The sequence below is a fragment of the Strix uralensis genome, chromosome 7, assembly GCF_047716275.1.
Source record: "Strix uralensis isolate ZFMK-TIS-50842 chromosome 7, bStrUra1, whole genome shotgun sequence".
Lineage (NCBI taxonomy): Eukaryota > Metazoa > Chordata > Aves > Strigiformes > Strigidae > Strix > Strix uralensis.
This window is the reverse complement of record NC_133978.1, coordinates 28397721-28412226: the sequence shown is the minus strand read 5'-3', so window position 1 is coordinate 28412226 and position 14506 is coordinate 28397721. Positions and strand designations below refer to the sequence as shown.

At 41.2% G+C, this 14506-nt stretch overlaps 1 protein-coding gene across 1 annotated transcript in view; it reads right to left on the bottom strand.

Moving 5' to 3' along the window:
• Positions 1–14506, bottom strand: part of CNNM2 (cyclin and CBS domain divalent metal cation transport mediator 2) — a 128033-nt gene that overhangs the window by 23479 nt on the left and 90048 nt on the right. The window contains exon 2 of the mRNA XM_074875192.1: positions 6402–6545. Coding sequence (XP_074731293.1) covers positions 6402–6545 — 144 coding nt within the window. The remainder of the gene's footprint in view (positions 1–6401; positions 6546–14506) is intronic.

Sequence of the window (14506 nt, the reverse complement as noted above, 5' to 3'; positions counted from 1 at the left end):
ATTATCATTCACCCACTGAGCTAATCTGCCAAAATGTCTAGGAAACCAGGTAAGCAGAGAGCTATAGGCATCCTGGGGTACAGTATACATCAATTCCAGGGAGAAGAGGTCTCTGCTCAGATGGCAGTGTCTTGCTCTTCTCTGCTGACACAGTGTGTAAGGTGGCACTGGCTATAAGCAGCAGAATGCTGTCAGACAGCTCTGAGCTCCACCATATATTGCAGGAAACCCAAGTCTTGAGGCAATACTGTGAGCTTCTCAGACGTGATGCACGGCTTAGGTTCTGGGGCTTCAGTGGGGAAATATACTGAAAACACTATAGCTACTTGTCTATCAGACCCCTAGTCATGGGTTTAAAATGGCTGGGCTTTTGAGGGACCACAGACAGTTCTGGTACATTGATTCACTGCAGAGAATTCAGGCAAGCAAAGAGATGTAAGGCGATGCTAACACTGTGAAACCTCATGCATACTCCCAGGTAGCTGTTGACAGATTTTAGGTTATGCATGGAAAGATGATTAAAGTGATGTAGAGTAGCAAGGAAGCCACTGAGATCTGGAGTCCTGTAGGTGTCCAAATATACGCTACAGACTATGTAAGGCTCAGAGTGGCTGAGTTTGGGGCTTGGAAACGCACAATACTGGTAATTAACAGATTTCTAGAAAGATTTTCCTAAGTCACCTGGCTTTCTAGATAAGAATACATTTAGATCCTGAACTTCCCATGGATAAGCCTCCACTATAGGACTATTACAGACTCAACAGCAATACTGCACTGATAGTAATGTATCTACTCTAGATATCTAAAGCTCATTCTGTGAGCAGTGCAAATCAGAAAATTTGAGATACTTGTTCCCAAGCACATGGAGAACAATGATGACCCATGCCCTTTTTCTTCTTTGAAACCAGAAGCCTCTTACCCTAGTAGTACTTTATCTAGGACCTGGACTACATCAGGGATTGCAGTTTCTCTTCCAAAAGCAGGAATAGAAACCACCCAAGAGAGTGGTTTAGAAATACAGTCTGAGACAGACATCTGTACTTGCAGTTAAAGGAAAGATGGATACCAAAGAAATAGAAAGTGAATAGAGGAAAAGTCCCCCAGAAGCTCTCACTAGGTCCTACTGCTTGTAAGAGGCAAGAATAAAAATTGTGCTTTTTCTGAAAAGCTCAGAGAATGCTATTTTTTACAATGCTGTGGCTGAGATGCCTTTTCACAAGGAACTCTGTCACTGCTCTCTTCAGGGAGGCAAAAATCACCACAAGTAGACGTTTTGGCCCTGGGACAAGGAAACACCTCTTTAGTGGGGCAGTAAAGCATCTCTGTATTACTCCTGTGAATGAGCTGTACGTACCACTGCAGGCTTCACACTGCACTTCTGGTACCTGAAAACAGGGCCAGCATCACACCATGGGAGACTGCCTTAAATCTTTCTGTCTGCATCAGTCATCAAGGTAAGAGACCCAGGCTCTTAATCAAATGATGGGTGATTTCAACTGCTCCTACTGTTTCCCTGGCAGCTTGTCCAGAAACCTTCCCCCAAGAAAAATGTTACACAGCAAGAGCAAAGCCATATGGCTTAAAGCCACTATCTTGGCTTATTTTTGTAAGGAATGGTCTTAATTGTTCTTCACTATTCAAAGAACTTCTGAGCTTCTTGTAAGACAGAGGAATCAAGGACTGGATGGAGAGACATGTAATTGAATCTGGACCAGGTATTTTCTGTCCGTCCTTTCTACAGTAAGTGAAATGGAGACTTGGGCACTGAAGTTACCTTGGCATGCTGAAGTGATCTCTGCTTACAGAGTGCTGTGACAATGTTTGGTTCTGCAACATGAACAATGTGATGCATGAGGGATACTCTCAGTATAACTTTTGGTGAGATATCAACAAATATCACAACTATCTTCAGTAGGTTCTGGGAATATTTAGACTTTTTCTCCAAATCAAAGGCAGCAAGGCTGACCATGAGCTCCTGGGCTGAGGAGGGGTCCAAATACAAGGTTGTGATCTCTCTTGTAATATTCCTGAATTTCCAGGCCTGATGCAGAATACCATGAATGATTGCATGAATTTCCTTGAAGGAGCCAGCTTGGACAGGAGGCAGCTACAGAACAGGTAGTTCAAACCTCAGATCACCCGTTCAGTTGGGCAGGCAGGAAGGCAGCAGGCTGATGGGTGCTGCAAATGCACCCAGACAATGTTCTGGGAAGGTTCTTGTTATCTTCCTGTGCACCTTTTTGTCCTCGTCTTTAGGACACAGAAGACATCTGCAGTGAGCTCCAGACAAGAGAATGAGAACATAAGTATTTTATCAAATGGAAGTGTGGTTCTATGTGGCACATGAGAACTGTACAAGGACAGAGACAAGCAACTGCTTGAGATGTGCATCTATCAGATCCTCCAGGAAAAGAAAATACAGCTCCCAGAGAACTAGACTCACTGACCCTGTGCTCACACTCAGTACCAGGATGCCCAGCCCAAGGCAGTCAGAGGTGGATGCCAGTGTCTCAGCACACACCCCATGTCCCCCTCTCCCCTCATCCCCCCAGTGATGCACACACCCAGGCTGACAGCGTATGCCCCACACACTGCACAGGTCTTTTTAAGCCTGAGACTTTGTTTCATTTTAAAATAAAGGCTTAGGAAATAAACTAAATTAGTTTTGCCACTTCTTTTTGTCCCTAACTGGGAAAATCAGGTTGCCTGGTGCATCACACATGTTTTGGCAACCAAGAGAAAGTCAGTGGGACTAAACCTGAAGCTCTTAAACAGCCTAAAATAGCTTTCTGTAAGGATACAGCTCCTGCAGCCTACCGGTGCTAGACAACAGAAGGTTAGCAAGTCCACAGTGCTAATGGCCAACAAGGTAAAAGCATAATTTTCTAATGGGTGGCAATCACCTTGGTATACCTAAAGATTAGATTCCAGCTACACAAAGCTCTGCTCTCCTGGCCTAGGATACTGATGTACACTGTGCCAGTATGTGTAGGTCTTGCCAGACAAATCAGCATTGCACAACCTTTTCTATGTTGCTACACTTTCACTGAATGACAGTAGGAATACTTATCAGGACAAACAATTTTTATTCCCATAGATCTGTGGTTTAAACGGGAGAAGTGATACAGAGTTTGCTAGCACATATATTTAACACACCTCTTTTGACGGCTGTTTGGAAATAGGAACCTTTGGGTAAGATGTGGTCTTCCCCTCAGGGATGTGACTTGCTAACGCTGAAATAAATTGTTAAGTGAAAGCTATTGCAGCTGCAGCTGTGTAGCTCTGTAACAAATGTGCCCCAGGGCCTGGCACTGAACACCCCTGCAGCATGAGCTTGCCAGGGGTCACACTCACTGAGACAGACTGCTGAACAGCACTTGGGTGAGGACATACAAATGCAACGTAAGCTGATGCTTACAACAAGACTATTTATCCGCAACATGCAGAACATGTGCACAAGGCTGTGTTAAGGTATTTCATTTGTAGAAAAATCCCAGATTTTACGTGGTACAAACCCTCTCTGAATCTACGCATGAAAAACGGCAGCATTCCAGTTGCACTAAGGGGATGATTAAACTTGTCTTCAATTAGAAAGAGCTAAATAAGACAGGCCACCAGTCAAACCTGGGTCAGAACAGTGAATTCAATGTTCCTCAAGTGGACTCTGCAGTCTGAGGCCAGTGCAGAACAAACAGCTTTCTCTCTTGGGCCTCTGCGAAGGTTGAGAAATGCTCTCCCACCATGGCTAGGGCCATGGGAGTGCAGGACAGATTCCTGTAGTGCGTCAACCATGAAAAAATGCTCCAACTTTCCAATACTAAGAGTTAAACGCACTGACAGCTCTGCATCGTGACACTGGCTGAGATGCAGTCAGAGCCTACCTGTGTCGTAACAGAAACCTCTTCTCTCCACTCCATCAGCATCCCCAGTACAAACTTTTGTGCTCAGAAGTACTCAGTCTATCTAGATGTTGATAGGTCAGACATATTTAACAATTTTTCTTGCTCCCATCTTCTTCTCCTTGCTCCCAACAATTCTACAAGCCATAAGACATAGAAGACTAGAGCAAACTGAAGAAATATCACACCTTTATTGGGCACACAGCCCTTGAAAAATTCAGCTGCAGATCTTCAGCAGTGAGAGCAGCTTTCAGCAAAAACCGTAAATATACAATTACTCCTACCCTAACACAGTTCAAATGGATTTTCATGGAAACAGCAGAAAGGCACAGCTCCAAGGTCAGCCATTTCATCAAATTTCAAGTTTCCATCAAAGCAAAAGAAAACATTTTTAAAACTTCAGAACAAAGGCACAACAACGCTGCCAAAATTTTTCATAAGGTCTACTTTTAAGTAAACACCTAGCATAGAGCAAATCAGGTTTCAAGTTGGCCTGGTCTGACCTTAGCAAGCCAGCTTGGTCTTACAATGAACAGCATCAGAGAACTCTAGTACTAGATGGGGGTTACTAGCACTGACACACTGGTATCAACATTAAAAATGAGCTGCATTAACATATCGTGGACAATAAGCATGTTCCCATCACTACACGAGTTGGAAGTGTTTACAGCACATCAATCTGCCCAAATCCAAAACCTGTCACATTTTCAGTGATCCAGCTTCTCTGGATTTCTGCTCTCTCCCTTACTGCTACAGGTTCCTTCAGCCTGAACAGTGGAATGAACTCCAGTGCTTCATAAAGAAACTAGAAGTTCATCTTCATGGTACATACCAGGAGTCACCCCCCAAAGCTTCCTGCATCCTCCAGGAAGCCTAGGAAGTGAGGTTTCCCTCCTGTTCTGAACCAGGAATTTTCAATAGTAAAACCTTCCCAGGAAGGAGAGTTTCAAATGAACTCATGTTCACCAGCTCTGGTTTGTTAATCTAGGAAGTCTTCAGATAGTAAAATTAAATTCTCATTTCCTTGCCCTCTAACATGCTATTAATGGTCAAAGCTTTTTTTGTCCTGAAGAACAACAAACAAGGGAAAAAAAGCATTGGAAAGCATATGTGATATCTTTTCACTTGTAGAAACATGGAAATATCTCAAAGGTGATGAGACAAAGATAGGATCTTTTTGGAATATAAAAGAAAGTCTGAATTCACCCTGTAAAAGCATTATGTTGTGACTATTAGCCCAACAATTCATTAGTGAAAGTATGAAAAGAAATCGATACTAACTGGACTTCTGTGATTTGCATAGTAATTAGACTGTTTGGCCTGTCATAAAACACAACTGTGATTTACATGAACCTTGTTTATGAACATATTTATTTACCTATGTAAATAAATAAATACTGGTAAAATACTGGTCAGCTACAGACAGTAGTTCAGGCAATAACAATGTATTAGGAAAAGTAGAAGTATGTCTATCCCACAGTGTAAAGTGCTCATTTGGCATTTGGCTTGAAGCGAGGATAGAAGATGCTTCCACCGGTCTGAAAAAGATGCTGTAGAAACATTCAGATCCCTTTCATGAGAAAAGAAAAAGAAAGCAAAGGACAGCTGGACAGTGTTATAAATATTTAAAATTATTATTTCTATTACAGTAGAATCTAGAGACATCCTTGTGCTACACACGAACACATAGTAAAAAATAGTATCTGCCAGCAAGCGATCAAACCACAGATAAGACAGATGAAGAATGACAGAAAGGAAATCCCATATGCACAGGCCAGACTGTGCAGATGGGAAGAGAAGCAAAGACACTTTAGGTATCTGGCCAAAGACCAGACAACCTCTAAACTGGGGAAGAAAAGAGACCAGATCTCTCAAGTCCCAGGCAATGGTTGACCTGCAGCATCATCTCCCCCAACATATGTTAACACAAAGGAAGGAAGGAGCTGTACTGGGTGATAAAAAGACGAGTAATTTAGGACATGCTGGTTTTCAGCCCTGAAGAAGACTTTCCATTCTCAGGTTTTCTGAATGAGTGACAGAGAGAGACTCTAAAGAGACTCCACTGCCCTCCCTTGAGACATGGCATTTGCCTGCCTTCTTGCTAAGGTACGATAGTACATGGTCTACAGGCCCTTCAGGCCGAGAGAGGTTAGAGGAAAACGTGGGATGTCATGAGCACTATAACAAAAAGGTTTAAACAAGGCTACTGTGGTGGAGAATAGCTAGCAGGAGAGACCAGACTGCTGCAGATATAAACCTTCTTGATGGAGAGGTCAAATAAAGAAAACTGTCCTGTTTCTGAATTAATACAGCATAAAAGGGTGAGGAGCCCATGCTGCGAAAACAAAAATTACTTTGACCATGAGGGATCTGCAGGTCATTTGACCATTGAGATTTTAAATCAGCAACTTAACATGTCTCAAACACAGCTATTAAACACAGCAACTGCTGAATGGAGTCCTCCCTCACATCTATAAACAAAGTGCAAACATTTCTACTCACTGTATAGATCTGTTTCATCCAGAATTTCAGACTTGATGATCTCTTCAATCACATCTTCTAAAGTGACAATTCCCAGGACTTCATAAAAAGGATCCCCTTCTCCTTCATTGTTTACTCTTTGTACTATAGCCAGGTGAGACTTGCCTGCAAGGAGACAGATCAGCAATTTAGACATTTTAGAAATTCCTGAAAGATCAGAAATTATAGCAGAATTATAGACACACAGGTATAAATAAAAAGTCAAAAAGGTTGGTGTCAGGCTTCATGAAAAAAGAAGCAAAGTTTAACAGATGCTTAAAATCATAATCTGATTTCTGTCTGGGAAATGCATTCCTGGGTGACATAAAACCACATAAGGCACTAAAGGAGAACGGCTAAAGAGATCAGTGTTCTCCTTCTAATGTCTTTCCCAGTGAAACTGTCACCCTGGCACTGAAATCATTGTATTATCTTGTTGACAGTTTTTCCACTTCTTGTCTCATGCATTGGCAGAAGGAGGCCAGGCTGGAGTCCTCCTTTGCAGCGAGCTCCCGTGGATGTTCTCCTCAAGCTTGGAAACAACAGTAACAATGGCCAAACCACAAAAGCATGTGGACAGGGTAGAGCTGGGGAGAAGAGGTCAGCCCAATCCACGAGTTTCTCTTTTTCTCCTTTTTCCCTCAACAATATTTTATTTAGACATGCCCTATACAAAGTGGGGGCTTATTTAGGAATTAATTCATTTAAATATTCAAAGCAACACTGTCTGATCAACAGAGAGAAAAGTTAAGATGAGATGCACTAGTGGCTCTGAAGATCCCTGAGCTGTGCATCATTCAAACTGCATTCTATAATTCCTAAAGTCCTTTCTGCCACAGGAATAATAATAATATCATGACCCTTCGAATCCGCTTTGATATCCTTGGTTGCCAGTTTCCCTAGCTGCCATTGAAAGCTGGTCCTTTGTAAAGCTGCATAAAAAAGTAACATGCATTCAAATGGTTCACCAAATAGACCTGGCATTTTGATGCATAAATACAGCAGATCTCAATATGTTTTCTGAACTATCAGGAGGTAAGCAACATTGACTCACATTCTTCTTTGCTAGTTTAGAAAATGATACTTATCCCCATCTGTGGAAGATAACCAAAATAGTTCAACTTTGCTTAGACCCCTTTATAGGCAATAATGTCTGAATGTTTTAAGATTCAGATTATTAGACTAGCAAACATTCAAACTATTCCAACCCAGACTTACTCATGTTTGAAGAATGAAAATATCCTGAACAAATTAGATGAGGGAGGAAAACTTATCAACTACTGATATAAACATTGCATCAGGTCAAGTCAATTCACTTTGGTAAGTTTTTCACATCTGCTTTCCCAGGGACCCAACATAAGCAGTTAAAAACAAATTCTTGGTGAATGCTGTCTGTCGAAAGTTAAATTCTTTTGCTATTCCCAGCTTGTGATCATTTAAAAGGAATTTTCCAAAGCATGGTCTAATATTAGACTCAAAATGAAGTTTCCATTCCACTTAGGCGATATTCTCACCAAAGTAACTACTGCATAATCTGATTGTCTTGGAGCTACTCGTTTAGATGCAGATGGACATACTTTAAATACCAACTCCACAGCACTGCTGAGTCTTATCTTGAGGAGACCTTACTCTACAGTGAATTAATAGAAAGATGATTTGTGATTTTAAAGGATCAACATTCATATTGTACTGAAAGTCTTTTACTGTGCCAGGTTTTATTTCTTTGCATTCCTTGCAAGACTTCCAGCTCTTTTTATCGCTCAATGAACAGCATTTAAAAAAAAAAAAAAAACACCACAGTGACTTCATAAAAACATGCAAGATTTAAGTACTATTATCACTGCTGTAACCCTGTTATTTCTCCAATTACATCCTCTCAGTCTAACAATGTTTTAAAAGAACTATGGCACAAAAGAGTCACACAGACAAACCAAATACTGTAATTTATTTCCCAGCGCCTGCTCAGATACTGCTATATTTGCTTTCAAGTCAAAAGGTATGACTCCTTCAAGAACCATTTCTATCGCAGACCAGAGCAGCTCATTTGCACATGCTCATTCAGATGCTAATTCCCAAGGATCACCTTTTTCACACATTAGTAAGTGGTAAGAGTGCTTAGATCGGTACAAGTGGGTAAAATAAAATAAAAAAAAACCCCAATGCTATTAACTCGGTGTTTCAGCTTTGATCAGAATCACCAAATTACAGCCTTCTCTTCTACTTCTGTACTGCCTATGATAAAACTGAACTAGGTGATAAAATTTTACATTTTGAAAAGTACAGTCTTTCTAACAGTGGAGTCCTGGACAAGCAATTGGAGAGATTCATGGAAACAGGATTGGGGAAGGACCTGAAGGTCTGTAATACCATGGGACATTGTGCAAGTCTTTCAGCCACAAAACCAGTTGTGTGCCCTTTCCATCAGGGTGGTCCCCACCAAGAATTTAGGATCACTAAAATATGTTATGCTGTCCCCATTTTAGCAGCTGTAGCACTCTGATCTGACCAACAGTACCTAATGTGAGACAAGAGACCAAAAGCTGTACCGGCTACTGCTCTCTTATGCAAAGTGAACTGGTAAGGAATTAGTTATGCATGGGTATTGGACATTTTGCACAAAATGAAGGCTAGAAACATTTTTTTCCTGGCTCTGACATAATCTCTGATTTTTATTTTTTTATTTATTTACCAAAGCATTGAGACCATTGAAACTTGGCATAGTTTCAAATGTCATCGGACTTTTTGGTGGGTAGCACTGATGTTCAGCTCTACCTTCATTACTGAAACTATATGTTGCAGAGAGTTCATCTGTTGAAAATAGATAAATTATCCAAACGCAGGCTGACACTAACCCTTCTTCCCTCTTGACTGACAAGTTTTCCTGTTCATGACTTTCATGAACCCATCAACTTTGCTGGGGTCAGATGAATTTAAGTCAATCTAACTGGGCTGCCTCCAAAAGGCTGTCTTTTCCTCTCAAAGTCTTCTCCTTCCTTTGCATTGGCTCCAATGCTTATGCAGTCACTTGATGAGACAGACCAGATCCAAAAATTACATTTCTTTGGTCTTTGCAAGTTAATTTATATCCAGATCCAATAATTTGCCAGAAATCATCAGACAGTGGAACAAGCATGGGTGCTGGTGGTGGTGGTGTCAAAGATGCATTCCCAGACTCGCTGTCCTCTCAGGCTGCTGCATAGCGTGTATGTATATATATATATATATACACACACACACTCCACGTATGGAAGTAATCAAGGCAGAAAAGGCTAAAGGGAAAGCCAGAGGAGCACAAAGTCTTCCTTATACATCGTAAAAGAGCACAACACAGCATATGCCCAACTTTAAAAGTGGCCTGTGAGTAAAATAATGACTCCTCTGAGTGTTTTAAATAGAAATTGGCTACAGCTTTATTCAGACTTTATCAAGCCACTGGTATTTGTCATACATTTCATTCAACTGAGAAAGAGAGGTTTCAACTGTATTTTCCACTGCTCAGGATATAAAATACATATCCAACAAAGAGCTAAATGAAGTAAATGTCCAGGTAAGAAAACCTGGACTGTCTATAGTATTCCTAGGGCTTTGAGAGCACAACATCAATTAAACGGTGAGAGCAAGCGTGCACGGAAATTATACAAATAACTTCTATACTTCACTGATTTTCTGGCCATGGTCTCTAACCACACTACATCTATGACATTAATCTTTCTTTAATCACTTAATTGTTGATACAATGAGATTTATCAAGCAGGCAGCTCTGTGGCACTGCCAGATCTGATGATAAAGGCAGAAATGACCCAAGTGATGTGCAATAAGCAGCACCATGAGAGAACTCTGGGCAGTGCTCTGACCCACAACTCTGTGGCCACAGGCAGGCAGTGTTTGCTTTCTGCCTCAGCTTCCCCCATCTACAGTGACAGTCAGTAACATCAGCAAGAGTCTATGGTGCTTATACGTGGAAACAGCTTGAGACAAAAGTTGTGACAAATGCTAATCCCTCAGTTACATTCACAGGCAACTAAAGGACCAAGGAGTTTTGTTAAAAGCAAATCCAGTCTCATCCCATTGCTCAAAATCTTGCCACTCAGCTTAGATTTTGCTCTGACACTTCTGATTAATTTATCAAGCTAATTAAGAAACATGAAGATGCTTTTTGAAATCCGCATGAGTCAGTGAACCTAGAACGAGCTCCTGGGTGCCCATGTGATTGACTGACCATGCAGAACAGCACTGGAAGAAATGCTTGAAATACTGATTCTCTTACAGTACTTTGGTCATTCTTTGAAAAAGATATGGAAAAAAAAATTTCATCCTTTGATCCTGAGGCATTTATACATTTAGAGCAAGGACCTCAAGAATATTTATATGCAGTTCAAACTAGAAATGAAAACATCTAACCAAGTTCAACATCTGCTGTGGTCAGTACAGAGGGTCTTGTCTACATGAAGAGTTTTGCCATATGAATAGAGCTGTACCCACCCCACTCTCACATGTCACTTCCTCACAGACACACAGGCAGAAGAAACAGTCTGATGGGAACATTAGGAATTTCAATCAATGCAGATACAAAGTCATGAACCTGATACAAAATAACCCCCGTGCATTGGTACTGGGGATTGACTGTCTGGGTCTGCAGAAAAGGCCTCCATGGTCCTGGTGGACAAGCTACACAAGTCAGCAGCGCATTGTTGCAGCAATGAAAGCTAACGGCATACTGACTACACTAGCACACGTGCAGCTGGCAGGTCAAGGGAAAGGATTATTCCCCTCTAATTTGGCACTTGTGAGACCGCACCTGGAGTACTGACGTCCAGTTTGGGGTTCTCCAGTACAAGAAAGACATTGACAAACTGAAGCAATTCCAGTAGATGGATGCTAAGATGGGCTGGGGCCCAGGCCCATGATGCACAAGGATAAGCAGAGGGAGCTGTATTGGTTCAGTCTTGCAAAGAAAAGGCTAAAAGAGGAGTCTTAAAAGTCTTTACATACCTCACAGTAGGATACAGGGAAGACAAAGCTAGATACTTCTTGGAGCTAGATACTGATGGGACAAGAGGCGATGAACACAAGTTTCAAAAATGGAAACTCTCCTTAAATAAGGAAAACTTGTTCCTCATGAGGGTGGTCGAACACTGGAACAGTGGCTGAGAGGGGCTGTGAAATCTCTGTCTTTGGAGGTGTTCAACAGTGACCTTGAGCCAACTTCAAAGGTAGTCTGCTCCAAAGAGGGGATTGGATCAGATGACCTCTGTTTCTACTGTGATTCTAAGAGATATTGAAGGGAGGCCCAACTGAAATCCCAGCCCAAACTTTATTTCTGATTTTTCATTTCTGAATTTCTGCTTAGGAACCTAAAAAAACTGCAAAATTTTCAGTACACAGGGATGATACGTAAAGACAGCAAGTAAGTTTTACTGATCTGGAATGCCACAATATGGCCTTGTATTTGACCAAAAGTAATAGCAAAATGACACTAGTAGCCAGACTACGCTACAGAAAATTATAATATTGCTAGCATAGCTTTAAAGCAAAAGTGTGATCTCAGGAAGTCATCCAACAGCAGAGGTGCAACTCAGGGGCTCTGAGCAGTGAGTAACAACCTTTATGTGATGTGTATAAGCTCATATCATGAGTAAACAACTAGAGGTGCCTCTATTTCTGCAGAAGGAGGTTTATGAACTTAGTAACTGGGAAGATTTGTATGTGTTATTTCTCCCACGCAAGAAGTCGATCTCACTAAAGCCCCTCAGTTTCCTTTTATTAACAAAAAATCAGTGCTAAATCAAAGCTATGGTAGACATTTATAAAACAGAAGATGCCTGTTAAGTCATTTTGCGGTAAAAATAGAATCAGGCCAGTCCATTTTTGTTAAAACAAGTAATCTGAGTCCATTTGCTGTTGGTGAGTGCCCTGGAACGTTAAGCTATAACCTGTTTAATATGCTACAATGACATGGAGAAAAATCCCAGGAGGTGTTTAGCTGCCCTTGAATTCGCTAACTAATGATCTGTGCTTCTGAAAAGTCCCCAGTTTATTCTTATGCAACTGTTTTGGTTTTGACTGATTTATACAAAGGTAAACAATTTGGTCTGTCAGTGAGATTCACGGGTTCAACAATACATTATGCAAAACAATAAATTTTAAAATGTGTTGTATAATTTAACCATTAAAAACAAGTCCCTCTAGAATAGCACTGGCTTGCAAGCAATTATACCTAAGTAACAAGTGTTTTTCTAAATTTCTTCTGTGCAGCACAGTTCAAGGACATTAAATCTCTCTTCTATTAGCAGAAATTCGCATTCATGCTGTTTGCTTTTGCACTTTGATTATTTTCAATGGGGATATCAGACTGCTACTTTCTTCCCCACCACCACTAACTGGTGTACACTGCCTCGGGGTTCACACCACCATTCACAGAACCAAGAAAAACCCAAAACTTCTGCACAAACACAATCTAGATTTAGGCTAAGCTTTTTAGATCCTGCTCTTTTCAGCAGCAAAATACACAATTTTTAAATACATATTTGGAAAGGAAAACCAATAACTAACATTCATTTAATACAGCCACATGAAACTCATCCAGACCCTCAAGGAAATGAGTGAAAGTATCAGCGCAACCACAGGGAATACAGTGATCCTTTGCCTTTAAACTGGAGAGCTTACAGTCTCATACAAACATTAACTAGAAACCACATCAGCCTTCACAGGAAAAGAAAAAAGTAGCATTTTAAATAGATTCTTTGTGTTAAAGCCCATTTTCGTGGGAGGACACCAAAAAAAAGGAAAAATTAGGGAGAGTTTCAGAATGACTTCCTGACAGTGAATTGTATTTGTAAGGAATACTTTCCCAAGGGAAATGGCAGAAGCTCAGTTACTTGCAACTCTGAAAACTCAACTGGACGAAGCTCCTAGAAAGGACTCAATAATTCTCCACTGTCCCGTGGCAGATGGAAGAGAAGCGATGAGCTAACATTTTCCATCTCCAGCAGCCTATCACTTGGTGTAGGCACTCCAACGGAACTGCTGCTGCCTACCCTTCAATTCATTCTGGTCAGACCTTGGTGAGAAGCACGCTGTCAAACAATTTATTTGGCTGCTGCTGCTTCTAAGAGTGAGAGTGTCGTTCTAGAAAGCTTCTACCTGCTGCAGCTTTGCATCCAACTGAACTGAACCTGGCAACGAACTCGGATCAGAAGCTAAGAAGTCACCATAGGTCCATGAGTAAGAGAAATTACTGAGAACCAGAAATAACTTGAGAGTAAGGAAAAAGGTCATTTCAACTCAGGGCTCTGCTATCAAAGCAGAAATCTTAGGGAAGAAATGGGAAAAGTGAGAACAATGAGGGAAAACTATTAGCAGGTGTAGGCAGGCAGCAAGAGTGAAACTAAGGAGTGGAGAAGAAAAGTTTCAGAACCTCCTTGAACATTAGTAATGATTTCCTTGCCACGGACAGTGTGCCAGTGCTTCACAGTCATGCAGTCCTTATCCAGTAGGGAATTTGGGCTCGATATGGCTGGGACTGACAAGGGTCCACAGGGGTGTAAAATGCACACCACTAGCTGGGCTGTTCTCAGTGTTGGCCAGAACATCTGATTTGAACCTGGTAAATGGACAAACACAAGCTGCTTCCCAGAACTGGAAGCTAATGCCCTAGAGCAGTATCTGCTGGATCCAAAGTAGGAGAGGAAGAGATGGAAAATGTAACGCTTGAGAGAAAACTCTTGCAAAAGCAAAGTGTTTTTTGACAGCCCTTTGAGCCTCTAACCTATGTACAAGGTTGTGATATCAAGACACTGGTGACTTGAGATGAAAAACAGACTGGAAGTTTAAAAAACAAATCAAGGAAGCACTTCAGGGAGTGCAGCAAACTAAGTTGATAGAAGAGGCGTAACAATGAGAAAATACTGAGTCTGGAGAGAGACCTATCACTATTTGGGCTAACACAGAACAAAAAATTCAGATAAAATTTAAGGCAAGCAAACAGAATACTGAAGTCATTCTTGGTCATGGTTCAAGTCTTCCACACTAGATTCAAAAGATACTGAAGTGTGACTTATGCTGATGTGATTTCCCCTGCGCCTCCA